Here is a 16,924-nt window from a genome sequence, read left to right as displayed (position 1 = left end):
CTTTTTCTCTGTCTGTCCTTCATCGTTTATCAAATTCTTCAGATCCGTCACATTCCAGACGTCCATCAGCCAGATGTCCACAGTTCAGTCCAGCAAATGAGACTCCATTTCTGCTTTAATTTAGTTTTTGTTTTTATTGCTTAACATCCTTAAGAGTTCCAATATATATTTAAAGCCTGTATATATAAAGATATTCAGGCTTTAAATATATATCTATATATTTTTTTTTGCGTTGTTTATATGTTACATTTTATCACCTAAAATTATGCGTTACATTAACATCCATTCCTATGTTTAAAATGAGGATTCAGATCACATATGCACAGTTTACACGCCCATGAGCAATAACTACTGAGAGAACATCAGGCATTTCATTTCCTACACGGACAACATATTTTGCCATTTATTTGGGACGTTCTATTACCCTCAAAAATTGCAACCTCCACAAATTGGTAATTGCTGCCATTCTAATTTGTATTTGATAGTGATATATTGTGCAGCACTATATTGTGGTTGCCATGGTGGATGAAGTGTCTTGCCCAAGGACAATGGCAGAGCTATTTGCCAACGTATGACTCTACCACCTAACACCCCTCAAAATTAACAAAGTAAAAGGTTATCCATCCCAGATTACAGTTCACTAAATACATAGAGTACTTGAGAAGGTCATGTGCCATCTGCTGTGATGTGAGGCTAAAACAGAGCTACAGGTTATAGGTTTATTATTTGCGATCACAAGGGACAACCACTACAAGATGCAAACAACACGTTTATGTATATTTAGATTGGGACATATCATAACAAGGTCAAAAAGTCTAATAGTTCAAAATATTAGCAAAAATAAAAATAGCCCGGTAAATATTTGGGTATAATGATACTTTACAATAGCTTCAACAAATGTCAGGAAAGCTGTCATCAAAACAGAAATGACAAGGTTTGAGTGATTGACACCTGGGAGTAGATGAGTTGAGAAACTCAGAAAGTCACAGAAAGCAACAGTGAATGTGATCAGGGGAAAGAGCGTGAGAGATGGAGGAAGAATGAGAGGAAAACGGAGAGTAAAACAACAGTCGAAGTGGAGAGAGAAGGAGAGGCAGAGTGCTTTTCACTCCAGCGGGACAAAAGGTTACAGCATGACGGGGGTAGGTGTCAGGTGATGTGTGACAAGTCCAAATTAAAGATGACATAATGGTGGGGGCCCGGATGAGGTCTGAATGAAGCTGAGGGTGGGGGCAGGCCATGGCAACCGAGTCGAGTTAGGCCATGCTGGGCTGGGATGGGCAGCAGGGGGCTACCCTGCAGGCGCCTCCATATGGAACTCGTTAGCTTAGCGATTGCTAATGAAATGCAGGCTGACGTCAGACAGGCACCCACCCATTGTTTGGCTGTTTAATTTGGTAAAATATTTGTTTTAAGAATTAGGATTTTGTTGAGAAAAATAAAGTATACTTCATGAACAGATAGGAGGCAGTGCGTATTCAAAAGAGTCTAAAAAAGCATTGCCAAAACATAGGAAAGCAATAATACAAGGCAGGGATTCAGCAGCAGTGTATGAGATTTAGTGACCGAAGACTAGCATGGGCGTATGCTTTGAAAGGAAGGACCTACAGTGAAGAGTCCTGGAGTGTGTGTTAATTGCACATGGAAGTTTTTCGCATAAACAAACACTTGAGCATTACTCAGAACAATTAGTTTTAAAATGCCAGTGTGGCTTCCCCTGGTCTTATAAGAGACTCCTGCGGCCAAACAGTTTTACTGATTCTTGTTTACCTCATTTCCGTGACATACAATATTTCACTCACTCATTCCTGTGGGTCAGTGCAAGGAGGAGGGAGCTGCCAGGGGAGAGCGCACAACAAATGAACAACTGGCTCTTTAAAATCTTCAACATGAATGAAGACATGAGAGAGATTAATAGACACACTTGTACAATGGAAAATCGGCTCACTGAGCCTTTCCTCTTACTGAGACATGTCAATTTGAAGGTGCTTTATTGGCATGAGTAATGATGGGAAGAGTTGCCAGGGTAATTACATAGTACATTAAAGGCTTTCATAAACATTACAGTTCCTCCTTTGCCTGGTGGCAAGGCCAAAGGTGCAGGAAGAGGGAAAAACAAATGAGGGAAATGGACAGTGAGTGTGAGAGAGAGGGAGAGAGAGAGAGAGAGAGAGAGAGAGAGAGAGAGAGAGAGAGAGAGAGAGAGAGAGAGAGAGGGAGAGAGAGAGAGAGAAGTGATCCGAGGCAATGAACTCAAGGGGAAGGGGACAGAAAAGATGACAGAGAAGTTACCATGGATTCCATTGCTGAGTGCATGAACTTTAACTTTAGCATGCCAGATCAACATCCAACAAAAACCACAGCTGCAAATCACATCACTGTAGTCCAGTTAAAACTCGCAAATATTCAGCTATGAACCAACACCTTGTTGACACAGTCTTTGCACACTCATACGCGTTCACACTAGAGCCGCAAACCACACACAACTTTCAGCTGCATTCAGTCTGTCACTGAGGGTCATGACACTCACTCAACCAAACACACAACCACAAGTACCATAATTAAACAAACATCCAGCAGGCACGGAGCACTGCAAATGGAGGCGCAGTCCATTGGTCAAAAGCAATTAGCATGTACACAGAGGGAAAAGTATGGACTACGGTCTGCCAATCATAGACGGACTCTTTTAAGACGTAACCAGAGCTTAAACTTTAGCTGAGAAGGATTCCCTTTGCTGTATTCTTTTATTAGATCACAATTTGATCGAGCTGAAACAGACGCACAGAAATACAGTTTTGAAGTTTGTTATATTTTGTATCAAAGTTGAACGGCTTATTATCTCCTGTCTGGATATAAGCTTTATTAGTTTATAGTATAGAGTATTTCCTATTGTAAACAGCTGCATACCATCTAATGGGGTTAATTTTACATCTTTCATAAAGAAACCCTCTGTCAGAATTTCCTTAACATTACAAGGCAAAAGGAGTAAATCTTTGAATTAAGAGTGGTGTCAAGAAAACGTTTTGCACGTTTTTGCAGGCTTAAAAATTAAGACTGCAGCTGCAATAGATTTAAGGATGCAATAAGGAGAAAGCAACTGTTACCGCTGCATTACTGAAGCAGAGAGTAAAAATAAAGCTGGTTGTGCACCACCAACATTGCTGCTAATAAATACAATATTTAGCTCTTCTGTTCGTCTGGCATTCACAATCACAAATGTTCCATTGCAAATTAATTCCTTCTTTGAATTTGCAGCAGCTGTCAATACTCTCATCTTCCAGATGCAGACAAGTGGTAAACAGGTCCCATTTCAAAGTCTGCTTTCCCAACACATTCCTCTACTTTGCACAGGCCTCTTGTCATCAAAGAGCCTTTATTACGTGTCTCATACATTTACACATTGGGGAACTGTTAAAAGTTGGCCCATGATTAATAGAGCAAAGATATTTATCTCAGTATGCAATGTAAGCTTGACATCTCAACATCTGAAGTGAGCTTTAGGGTCCATGTCTGCAGGTATTAATCAAACCACAAGCCAGCCTTCAACATACACACATCCAAACACATTCAGCACATGCTTTATATACAAACTAATTGGAGCCAATCCACTGCACTTGACACATGTGAAAAGTCTACATCTCCAGTGTGTCACTGAAATGATGGATTGCATTTGTAGTGTTCAAAGTGTCTCACACTTCAGAGTGCACAGCAGGAGGACAATATTGCTTGTCTGCCAACTTGTGTTTGAATGAGTCCAAGCTCAGGCGTATCTAAACTTGACTTCTTAAACACACACGCACACACACCCACGCGCACACACACCCACACGCACACACCCACACGCACCCACACGCGCACACACACCCGCACATGCACCCGCGCACACATACACACACACACACACACACACACACACTGGGTCTGGCGTAACGGCTGCAGCCTGTGGTTCAGAACTGAGAATTTTTTTTTAGGTTCCAATTCAGTCATCCATAAAGGCAGAGTCCAGCACAACGTGGCTCTCCTCCACTGTGACCTTGAGGTCAGGACAGAATGCCCTCAAATAATGAGAGTGGTGTTTGGGGATTTGTTGGATTGTGATAGAGAAAGGGTAAGCACATGCGGTGCACCTTGGGTCTTTGTCTGGGCACTGACAATATTGACAAGTACTGACCGATGTTAATTGCCGGACAGAATGACCATATTGACGGAGCTGCAAGGTTAAAAGCTGGGCCAGATCATAAGAAAGAAAAAATGGCCCAAATCGCACTGTAGCCCAAGACAGGCAAACGCCTCCTATTCACTTTAATAACAGTGACAGCACAAAGGCATAGCATCTATCGATACAATTCCATTCAGCATATGAACGCATTAATGCAAAATCTGTCTTGTGGATATCTAATTGTTGCATTTAAAATCTACTTTGTATTGTGACATGTATGATAGTAGGATACAAGGACATACATGTGTGCAGTGCACCTAGGAATGTGCATGTGTGAGTGTAAGAAAGGATCGATAGGTAGAATCCGCAGAGTCAAAGGCATAGGTAATCAATAGGCCGGCTGTCAACTGAAGAAGGAACGGAGTGAGAAGATAAACAGCCAGCAAGATTAAAGCGGCAGATACGAGGAGAGACAATAAAAAAAGAAAAGTCTGCAGTGACAAGCAAAACGAGCACAATGGTGATTACAAATGGTCTCTTTGATCATTATAAACTTTAAATTAAACATTAAATTCCATTGTCAAGTGGCTAGTGAACTTTTGACATGCAGGAATGTGGTACAAACAGTCAAATCGAATCAAATCAAATCAATTTATTTTTGTAAGGCCCAAAATCACAACAACAGTTGCCTCTGAGGGCCACAGGGAGAAATGAATCAACAATGTCTGTGGTGGCGATGAAGTCAGACAATGTCTGTGGTGGCGATGAAGACAGACAATGTCTGTGGTGGCGAGGGACGATGTCCCAGGGTCCTCTGTCCTTAGACTCTCCTTCTCGGCCAGGAAAAACTACAAAAAAACCTCTTTGGAAAAAAGCGTAGAAACCTGGAGGAGTTCCAGTGAAGGAGAGATCCGACTCTCACAGACGGACAGACGGACACAAGGAGACTGGAGCTGGACCCACTCTTCAGGCAGAAGAGGGACCGTCTGAGTCGAGCTGGACCCACTCTTCAGGCAGAAGAGGGACCGTCGGAGGCGAGCTGGACCCACTCTTCAGGCAGACGAGGGACCGTCGGAGGCGAGCTGGACCCACTCTTCAGGCAGATGAGGGACCGACTGAGTCGAGCTGGACCCACTCTTCAGGCAGAAGAGGGACCGTCTGAGTCGAGCTGGACCCACTCTTCAGGCAGAAGAGGGACTGTCTGAGTCGAGCTGGACCCACTCTTCAGGCAGAAGAGGGACCGTCGGAGGCGAGCTGGACCCACTCTTCAGGCAGACGAGGGACCGTCGGAGGCGAGCTGGACCCACTCTTCAGGCAGAAGAGGGACCGTCGGAGGCGAGCTGGACCCACTCTTCAGGCAGATGAGGGACCGACTGGGGCGAACTGGAGCCACTCTTCAGGCAGAAGAGGGACCGTCTGAGTCGAGCTGGACCCACTCTTCAGGCAGAAGAGGGACCGTCTGAGTCGAGCTGGACCCACTCTTCAGGCAGAAGAGGGACCGTCGGAGGCGAGCTGGACCCACTCTTCAGGCAGACGAGGGACCGTCGGAGGCGAGCTGGACCCACAGTCATAACTTAAACATACTGTGTGTGTTTTGTAATACTTTTGGAGGAATATAGAGGTGACGATAAAAGAGTAACTTTATTTAAACATGGTCCAGTTAAACTGAGAGCAATGATTATAGTAGCGCTATACTGTATACAAGAGCTGAAATGGCCTTTTGTTTTTACTCATCCACCACATTGTACCAAGATGTGGTCTAGGCCCCATTTTGAACCCCTCCATCTGGGCTTAAGAGCAGCAGACAGGCCCATTCCTCATCACAAAATGCTGTTCAAATCCTTCTCCACAACATTTACACTCTTGTCCCCTGTAGCAGTGTGGTGAGCAGGGAAGGTCTGCGCTTGCAGGTGCAAAGGCTGACAGAGCCAGTAGTTGGAAAGAAGGCTTGTCTATGGAGCATGACTGGAAAGGCATTCAACCACAATACCCTTCCCGGGCGGCTCAGTTAGTGTGAGAGAGTGTTTGCAATCCCAGCCCGCTGTCTGTGTGAGATGTGTGCCATTTGAAATTACAATGAAAAGAAAAGCCTGACCATCCAAGGTAACGGTCCCTCCCAGCTCTATCCGTCCAAAGTGTTACTCTTTATTGTTCTTCTTAACACCCATCTTTCTGTGCATGTGCGTGGCAAGGCTGTTTTTTTGGCTTGGCTGATCGTCTGCAGGACTGAAAAAACTCTGGGGGGAGTGGAGCGAGTTTCCGCTGAAGAAAATCCCTGAGAAATGTTCATTTTGGATCTGGATCTGTGCATGCACCGTCTTTCCCACTCGCTACGGTTTCTCATTCTCCGTTTCATTTTTTCCTCTTTTGACGTTATCATTGAAAGTTATAAAATGCGGAGTCTGAAGAGGCCGACTACATCAACATGTGCTAGAACTGTTGGCTCTTATGTCCAGCAGACGCACAATGACCTTTGACTATGTGTCCATCCGACTGGGGCAGGTGTCCGGGGGTTTTGTGCTATTTTGAAATGAATGTCTGTTTGTTTGATCTGATTTGTTTTAACTACATGTTTAAAGACTCCCTCGCCTTATTTATTTATGTTGTTGTATTAAACAGGTAATAACATAAAAATATGCAAAATAAGTGAGTCCTTTTCTATGTTATTATTTTAAGATAAGATAAGATAAACCTTTAATGTCACACAAGGGGAAATTTCATTGTTACAACGCAGTAGAAACAGGAGGAAAGGACAGATTATAGGATGTATAAAAAAATCTCTTAATAGAAAAACTCTTATAAACAAAACAAAAAACTAGTATTAACAAAACTCCTCTCCTATCTTAATAGGGAATGGAGGGGGGAAAATAAAATAAAAATAAAAGATAAAATAAGATAATAATAAAATAATAATAATAATAATAGAATAAAATAAAATAAAGTCAAGTAAAAATAGCTAACATAAGACTAGCTAATACTAATAGTAAGTAAGTAAACAAAATAAAACAAAAATAAAGCACTCTTTTTCCATCAGTTGTATGTATGTTGTATGGCCTGAATTGCTCGTGAGTACGACAGTAATTGCACATGAATATGACGGTATTGCACATGGTTAAGTCAGTATTGCACATGAATATGACGGTATTGCACATGGTTAAATCAGTATTGCACATGAATATGACGGTATTGCACATGGTTAAATCAGTATTGCACATGAATATGACGGTATTGCACATGGTTAAGTCAGTATTGCAGAATATGACAGTATTGCACATGGTTCATTCAGTATTGCACATGAATATGACAATTCACTCTCCAAACACAGAAAGCCAAACTAAATGCACAATATTCTGCAGAAGTTGTGTCTGCATACATGGTGACGGACTAATCCCATTTTGATCCAATAAGTGTGCGCGTGCGTGTGTGTCAAAGGCAGAGCGGGGAGAGTGAGCTGTGGGAGGGGGCGCGAGGGGGGCGCGTGGGGGGCGCGAGGGGAGGGAGGGAGGGAGGAGGGGAGGATTGATCCGCGTCTGTTAAAATCTTGTTCTGTTTTTTCTTTGAGTGAGGTCTGTGCTCGCCGACGCGCCTCTTCAGTGAAAGCCCTGACATGAGGAGCGCTCACAGAGAGAACACCGCGGAACAGTTGGAAAGGAGATCAGATCTGGATAATACATTTGGATAAATAGGTGCATCGCCGGCATCAGTGGCGGATTTATTTTTCGGTGGTTGAGATAATTTCCAGAAGAGGAAGCTTCAGCACCGCAGAGCGCCCTGTGAGCGCGTGCAAGTTAACAGTGAACAGCGCGCGCGCAACTTTCACATTTTGCAACTTTAATCATCTCGATTCCAGTGTAATTCGCTGAGACACCGCGACCTGACCGGAATAAACTCTGCCCTGAAGCACCCTATAAGTAAATGAAAAACTCGGCTGGCATTTTCCCCTTCAAACATCTCGGTGGTGATGTCATCGCGCTGTTTTTTGGCTCTTTTTGTGTCGAGAGGGCGCGAGGAAGAACGCCGCGGCCGGGCGCAAACCATCGGTTGAGGCGAGTGGGGGAAGTCCGGAAAATCAGGTGCAAAGTGCGGCTGTCATTTCCTCGCGGTGTCGCGGGTGGCTGAGTCCGCCACCCAGTCACAGCTGTTCCCATCCTCTGCACTTACCCCTCCCTCGTGTTCTGGGATTTCTCTGCCCTTTATTCTCCCCTCCCATTCTTGTGGAGAACGCTGGAGCTGGACCGCTGCGGGACCAAAAAGTCTCCTCTGCCCCGCTGTAGGTGTCACCTGACGGACAGAACCGGAGAGTCGGCGTGGAGACGCAGCCATGACCGGGGATCCCGTGCCTTCAGAGCCCCCGTCTTACTCTCACCGGATCGTTCCAAAGTCAGCTTTGATATCACATCTAACATCAACCGAGTTGTATGTGGACTAAACTTTCTTTTCATTTTAAGAACCCACTTGCAGCCGCTCACATTGGAACATTGGATTACGCACAACTTTACGCACGGACTTGAGCCGCGTTCATGTTTGAGGATCACTCTGGGAGATCAGCTGGTTCCATGTAAGACGTGAGCGCGCTTTCACCTGTTCCTTACCAACTCGGGAACGCGCAGTGTTTAAAAGCCATAACCTTCCCCCTTTGCTCCCCCTCCCACCCGTCTCCCCTGCTCTGCCCTGGACAGCTGTTAGAGGTTGCCGGTCGGTCACGGTGGCACGCGTTCACCCCAGCCACCCTCAAACAGGATCACGTCGTAGTATCACGCCGGTTGAACCGGGTCACGTTGCCGCCGATGCTCAGTGACTCTTTGACTTTGCGGATTCCAGGCACAGACCGTCGGACTGGCTCAGGCCGAGCGAGGAGACTCTCTGTGGGCCAAAGTCCATAGTGGAGGGGGGAAGCAATGTGGCCCCTTCTTTCCATGCTGACCGTATTGTAAGTTACTGTTACTGTTTACATTATAGTGGAATTATTTCACAGGTGTTTGGTTCAGCGCGGGATAATAATGATGAAGGGCAAAGCAGCATCATCAAAAGATTACATCACTCCTCAACAGTCCCGTAGAAAACATGCAACGAAAGACCTTTCTCTATTGGCTGACAGTTCAGGGTCACTAGGTCAGAGTCGGGGTTGTGTAAGTCATAAAATTTGCCATAAACATCTCCATCACCGTCCTCATGCCTCAGCGGGACGGCGCTTACAGAGAATTGCTTTCCATCTGCTGAAGAAATGCTCCTTTTCAAGCAAAAATATGTTAGTGTCAGAGTAGATGCAAGTTTAAAGTGGGATGGGAAAATGATAAAGTTCAAATATGAGGAAGGAGGATCCAGTTCAAGGAGGGGGGGACCTAATTAATAATAATAATAATAATAATTAATTTTATTTGACGGCACCTTTCAGGACACCCAAGGACACCTTTACAATCAAACAAGCAGCATTAAAACACACACTTTTAGTCAGAATAGATTATAGTGAATATGCAGATTTGAAGAGGTTTGTATTGAGTTGTGATTTAAAAATGTCCAAAGAGTCCAGCCGAGGCAGATGAATTTGTAAATTGTTCCAGAGTTTTGAGGAGGGGGGACTTAACCCATCTGAGGTGTGCCTTGTTAAAAGTCAAGGGATTTATTTTTCTTTCTTTGTCTCGGCTGTACTTCTCCCAGATGGCAGTCATCTCTAGATAGTTCTCATTCCTTACACAATCTGGACAGGGTGTGTGCCGCTGCTGCTGCTGCTGCTGCTGCTGCTGCTGCTGGTGTCTCTCACTTTCTCTCCACTTACCCTCCTAACTGCCTGCATCTGTCTTCCTGTCTTGCCTATTCCTAATTTTTTTCCATGGGTACAAGTAAAGATAAAGAGTATAAATGAATAACTGATGAATGATGGTGCTTCTCTGTTCAGGATGGAGCTTTTGTTAAAGCCAAACTTCTAATTCATTATTGGCTTTGCTTGAACTCGCACTATTTACAGTGGGACAAGTGCGGCCCAGTGTCACAGCAACCTGTTCCTGGTGTTGTGAAGCCACAGCTCCTTGTCAAGGCTCACCGCGGCTCAACCAAAGGCCCACATGATCCCAGTCTCACGCCCACTGGCCTAACCACTGCTTCTCAACATGTGTCTCCGTGCACAAGCCCACTGCTGTTCTGTCGGTGTACCACGCTAACCGCCACTACACACAGCCCAAACACAGCCAGCCCCTGGCTAGAGCCCAGTGCTCAGCTCTAAAGGCCTGCAGTTTAACCACAGCCTCAAGCTGGATCTGCCGGGGCGCAGGTTTATGATGTCAGACTTGTGCTTGTTTTGGCAAACCTCCAAAGTGCACCAGGTTTCCTTCTATAGCTTCTTCTGCCTATACTCTTATTTTGCCCCTTTCTCATCCCTCCCCCTCACAGTCTGTCTCATTCTCCCCTCTCCCCCTCTACTCTAACTGGCATAATATGGAGTGTCTGTGGTTTTTGTGGGAGCAGGGAATCCAATGCAGAGGCACTTTTCCTGCAGCGTCCTCGGCGTTAGTACAGCCATGGTGTTTGAACAGCTGAGAGTTCTCATAATGCTAGGCGTTCCGATTTTTTGGGCTGTGCTGGCAAAATTGAGCACCAACACATTAGCAATGCCCAGGATGCCTGCCTGGGTGTATTAGAGATATCGGTACCAAAATATATCTATGAGAGAAAGGACGCTTGAAAAGCTAGAAGTCTGTATGTCAGGCCGTAGCGGCGTGCGGTACGATGTGCATGACTTAAACCCTTTCCTCTTTCTTACCAATATTTATCTTTTTGTCTACTTCTCACGCCAGACCACACTCTGTGGTTACACTACTGTCTCTCATTTAGCCACTTTATTTCTCCTTTCTGAGATGAAGGCCTGTTTGCTTTTGACCTCTCTTTGCCAGTGCCTGATCTGGTTTCAGTCTCTCCTCTCCGCAGTGTTTACACCACCTTACTCCGTCCTGTCTTCAGCCTCTCCCTTTGTGTACCTCTTGCTCTGCATCTCGCTGTCCTCCCTATCTCTCTCTCTCTCAGCAGTGCATATGCCTTAGCTTTAGGCCAGCTGTCAGCTGCCTGCTCCTGTACGCACACATCTGCACATCCTTGTGCATGCCCATGACAGTGCGGAGGAGTCACCCCACCAACTCCAAACACACCGAGAGATTGGTGCTAGGGGAGAAAGAGCAGAAGACAGAGAAAAAGAGATAAGCTGGAGAGGACAACAAGTTGGAGGAAGAGTAGAAGAGGCATGCAGAGTGATAGCCAGATGAGGTGGGGAAAGACAGTTTCGCAGAAATGCTTTACAGCCCACACACTTTGTCCTGAACTTGATTAAGTGTTCAGCCACTAATTCATAGCAGTTCAAGGACTGCCAAAGTTGATTTTGCACAACACATATCACTCCCTTGCCAGGGCTGTAAATATTGGGGTACCTCCTTGGTCAAGGTCTAAAGGTAATAGAAAAGTATGAGCGAATAATTAACAGTGACTAACTGTAAACCCTAAAGGTCACTTAAGGTCAAAAGGATTTGTTAATTAACTATTGTACAGTATATGTCTCTCAATAGGAACCTGCATACTTGGCCTGAAAACCTCTTCCATCCCTCAAATTATTTTTCCACATATTTGGTGGCTGGTGCTTTCACTTATTCATACCATCTCCAAATGTGACCACAGTGCGCTGCTCCCAAAGCCACATCACACGCCGCGCAATGTGCACCTGTGGCCTACTTGAGCCAAACAGGTTTCTCAGATCTCCAAACCAAAACATGTTCTAGTTGTCTTGGTATGTGTGCCCGTATACCGTTGTCCGAGCAGGTCATTTGGAGGCCAGATTTGAGTGAAAGTCACAGATGGGTCAGAACATGGGTCTGAGCAGAGGAATGGTAGCGTAAATCTAAACAGTGTGTTGGGTGTTGTCTGTCTGCTGGCTCTATGGATGTGGAGGTGCTGTGCCAGCTGCACACCCAGCAGTGACTAATAAGCAAAAGGGATGTTGGACTGAAAGAAAATCTGAGAAGAAAGACTTGGACATGACTATGTTACAAATGACTCTTCCAGCATTCAATTTTGCTTAAATATTTCTGAAGCCATATGTTTCTACTTTTTCCAGATGTATCCAGATGTTGCTGGTGATGTGCAATCCTTTACAGGTGAGAGTCAAAGAGCGAACAGTAAAAAGACAAGTTGTACAGTTGTCATACAAACTCAGGATATATGTACATTTATTAGGTTACTTTTGAGAAAATGGGCTGTGCAAAACATATGATGTATTCTGCAATTTATGCTTTTTATTGCAATGAGAGTGAGTTAAAATAAGAGCGAGATTTTACCCACCGTTTATAAAACACATGCTCCCTCTTTTGTTATATGCTTTTTGATTGTTTTCATCATTTAGTTGAACAAAATATTCGGAAAAGATAATAAGCTAAGAGTTTATTGTATGTTTATGTCTGTTACATAGACATGCATAAGTCGTGTATTACAGTATTCATGTGTACTTCTCTAATCTCTTTGTAGCAGGTCCTTGGTGTTGATGGAGTGAACTTCAGTGTGCATGTAGAGAACCAGACACAGGTGCGAGACACCATGAGTCGCAAACATCACAGAGTCTACCAGCTCTATAGCCGCACCAGTGGCAAACATGTGCAAGTTATTGGTCGAAGAATCAGCGCTCGAGGAGAGGATGGGGACAAATATGGTAAGACACAAACACATGCATAAACTGGTCAAGGAGGGAAAACTAACCCTCCAAAATAAACCAAGTCATTTTTAGCCACTGTCTCATGGCAGAGAGTACAAAGACTTGAGGGGTGAACAAGTGCATGCATGAATGGATACAGAATGCAACTGTGCAGGAACAGACAAAGGCCCACATAGACTGGCCTCGCAGGCTTTGAGAAAGGGGCAGTGGAGCTTGTCTTCAGAGTACAAAGACCTCATCGACAAGCTGCTGAGTCAATGATTCAGAAGAGATCTGAAGAAGGAGACAGAGAATAGAGTAGAGGAAGAGAAAAGGTAAAGCAAAATGTGTGAGTTCAAGGAAGAAGGCTGTGGCAGCAGAGTGTTAGAAACTCATCGCCATCATTGATCCCTGCATTGATTACTCATCCTGCCTGTAGTCTCATGTGGATTTAAAACAGCAAGCTTCCTCTTCCTCCCTCCTTGTATCACCTCACACTGCTCTGTCCATCCCCCACTGCAACGGCCACTGTGCCGTCAACCGATCCTTAAAAAACACTTATTGTACAGAGGCCAAGTCACATGTAATAGGCGAACTAACTCTGCGTGCGTACATTTAACTGAGCAGTTATGTCTGTGTCTGGTAGCACCAGCAATCACCAACTAGCGTAGGTATAGTGATTAAACAACGGAGATGTGAGCAGTTACAGAAGAAGACGAACAAGCAGTATTGATTTATTTGACCCTTTTGTGAAAAAGGTCATGATGCCATTTTCAGGAGTTATTTTTAAACAGATTCTGAGCAGCCCTAAGTGGATGTGCTATGAAGTCTTAGTGTGTAGTTTAGTGTGTAAAAGAATGAGACAGAGTCGGCCTCTGCTATGGACCACCTCATTTTCCTCTGTCTCTTATCTTTTTTTAACAAGTCGGCCTCAGATCCATGTGCACATTGCATATCTGACCATATGTCCAGCATGATATTTACTGTTATTGTGCATCTTACCTGCAAATAAATGTCTAATTCAGAATGATGCCTTGAATAGCAACTTAATTAAATAAAAGCTAAATATGAAAGACTGTGATATTTAACATGTAAAGCCTAACCATTTTCCTCACATTACTGCATTTGATGTTGCTTGTGGCTCTAATGTTTTACTTCCGCTTTGTATGTCCCTTCACAAGCCCAGCTTGTAGTGGAGGCTGACACCTTTGGTAGCCAGGTGAGAATCCGAGGAAAAGAAACAAATTATTACCTGTGTATGAACCGACGGGGAAAGTTGGTGGGAAAGGTAAGCCCGATACTGAGATAGGGAACATGTACTTTCAATATTTAAACGTACAAACAACTGACCAGTGGCTTTGCACCTCTTTCTGTGTGTTTTGTGCTCTTTTAGAAGGCCAGTAACCGTAGTGCTGACTGCGTTTTTGTGGAAAAGGTGCTTGAAAACCACTATACTGCTCTGATGTCAGCACGCTACACGGGTTGGTACGTAGGCTTCACTAAACGGGGCCGTCCTCGCCGTGGAAATCTCACACTCCCCAACCAGCAGGAGGTGCACTTCATGAAGCGGTTCCCCCCAGGGGAACAGCCTGACCTGACCACTCCGTTCCGCTTCACCACCATCAGCAAGCGAAGTAAGAGAGTCCGTGCCACAGGGCCTCGCTAGCAGCAGGACACAAGTACCCCAAAGACTTGGTCATCTCTCTGAAGAATTTGATTCAAGGCCCCCATTTGTGACGAACTTTGGCCAGAAATGGACTGAATCCTACATGGGGTGTAGTTTTACACCTTTTATTTTGCCACTACAACCCCTGAATGGTATAATAATGAGACTTTCAGTTTGACATCTCATACTGAATCAAACTCTGAACACATACAACCTGGGTTGGGCAGAAACACAGCATAACCCGTGAATTTGGGTCTTGTGTTCTTAACTGATGGGAGCATGACGAAAATGGAACTGTAAATGAACCATGACTGAATAAGAGGGTGTTCAGTCTTTACAAAAAGAAGCTGATAATGCAAAAAAAAAGGGGGATGAAGGATCTGACATTAACCCCTTATAATTGCCTATTGACATGTGACGCACTTAATTGTCTCACTGCTTAGTTAGTGAGTTTGCAGAGTGGATGATAATATGGTGAATGAGGAAATAGTGAATGTGTTTCTAAATAGATGTTTGTAAAAGAAGACAAGATGATCCAGGAGCTCCAAGTGAAGCTGGATGAAAAGGGACTTTGGCAAAGGGACCAAAACAGTCACTGCAAGGACTGAAGCTTAAAAAAACTGGAATGTATAAAACCAAACTGCACCAAAAATGAACAGCACCCAAACCAAACAAGACTAGCAACCAAAGAGGTGACGATGACTTCTCCTCCTCACTTGACCCCTGAGGACACACACGGTGTGTGAGAGTGCCTTCTCTACGAGCATCGCTATAGCAATGACTCAAGGGATAATGCTCCCATACAAAACTATGGATACAGAGTGCTGCTACCAAGACATTCAGCGGAACAAACCAAAGTGTCATGTATACACACAGGACAAGAACTTAAGGGAACAATTTATGAAAAAAATATATACATAAATATATAGATATATATTTATGTATATATATATATGGGTGTGTGTGGGTGTGTGTATACATATGTGTAATATATATATATACACACACATATACATACACACACACATACGTATATATGTGTATACATATATGTATGTATATACATGGATCATCTTGTATATACATACATATATGTATACACATATATACCACATATATATGTGTGTATATAAATGTGTGTATATATACATATATATATATACATATAAATATATGTATATATACATATATATGAAAGAAGACAGGAACCCTAATTAAGCAAACTTACTACGATGGTTACTGTAATTATTACGATAAAATTATTTCTTTTATTTATTTCAGCTCTGTGTGCAACAGTCTCTCTTGACTCAGTAAACGTTACAGAAACATTACCACGTTGTGTCTTTTCAACTTTTTATGACCTTTTTATTACTATCATCAACAATATTAATGATATTGTGTAGATAATGCAACTCATTAAGCAGCATCTGTCCGACCACAATTTACACATACAAGAAAAAACACAAAAATGTGTCTTAACAATTATAATTTTTAAGCATTTAACAGGGCTAATAGCAAAAGAATCCAAGCATAAGTCAATTCATTACAAACAGATCAAAGTAGTGTCTCAGAGCCAGGAAAAAGAATATAAGAATACTTGGTATTATGGCCGTGTTTCAATGGTTGTTTCTTTGAGCGTTATTGAGGCTTTAATACTATTAATATTTTAATATTATCTGCAGCAATGTTATACAAAGCCTACAAAAACATGCACCTAGAAAAACGCAGATAGTTGTATTACCATACAAGTTCATGACATTATAAAACATACAAACTTAATTACATACAGCCAAACTACTGTATGTAACCTTCATTGCGGTTTATTACTAAATGAGAAACGGTTTCTGCAGATAATCCTTGCCAGAGGTTCTTTAATCTTTATCTTGTAATTCCATAAAAAAACAACACCTAAACCAAAATCTAAGAAATATTTGACCTGGGTTCAACATTTGGACGTGTGTATGGGAGACTGCTGAATTATCACACATTTTAGCCCTTGGCCCTCTTCCTTCCCATGCCTAGCGGGAGGTCACCATGGGGAGGCCACTAAAGAGTTGTCGCTTCCAAATGACACAATTACACGGTCGACACAAACAGCTGACGCCGGAGAAAAAAGGCTGGAGCGGAGGATTCTTGTTCCACGGCAGCAGAATTGTCCACCGGAGGGGGTGGTGCAAGGAGGAGACAGAGGGGTCACGGGGAGCAGGGGCGTGTGCGCTGGAGAAGACCGTTAGGGGATGGCAGAGGCAGGGTGAGCCGTTCTCTTCTGGAACGTGGTCCAGTTCCACTCCGGAATGATGGAAATATTCTGCGTAGCCAAACCCAAGAGTGGAAGGTGTATGGTAATCATGTCGGGGAAGGAATGCCAAACATGTGCGTGAGAACGGAGCTGTGACCTGAGAGCTGCAGGAATTATGGGCCAAAATCCCACAGA

General features: G+C 43.8%; 1 protein-coding gene across 1 annotated transcript; it reads left to right on the top strand.

Moving 5' to 3' along the window:
* Window positions 1-8,047: 8,047 nt before the first annotated feature.
* Window positions 8,048-15,394, top strand: fgf18a (fibroblast growth factor 18a). The gene is made up of 5 exons (XM_072439642.1): window positions 8,048-9,089; window positions 12,255-12,294; window positions 12,662-12,842; window positions 14,006-14,112; window positions 14,218-15,394. Exons 1-5 carry the CDS (start codon window positions 9,058-9,060, stop codon window positions 14,488-14,490), a joined length of 633 nt encoding a protein of 210 aa, XP_072295743.1. The 5' UTR covers window positions 8,048-9,057; the 3' UTR covers window positions 14,491-15,394.
* Window positions 15,395-16,924: the final 1,530 nt, after the last annotated feature.

This window comes from Eucyclogobius newberryi, unplaced genomic scaffold (genome assembly GCF_026437365.1).
Source record: "Eucyclogobius newberryi isolate DKJ021-1_F unplaced genomic scaffold, fEucNew1.0.hap1 SCAF_11, whole genome shotgun sequence".
NCBI lineage: Eukaryota > Metazoa > Chordata > Actinopteri > Gobiiformes > Gobiidae > Eucyclogobius > Eucyclogobius newberryi.
This window is presented reverse-complemented; position numbering and strand designations above follow the sequence as displayed.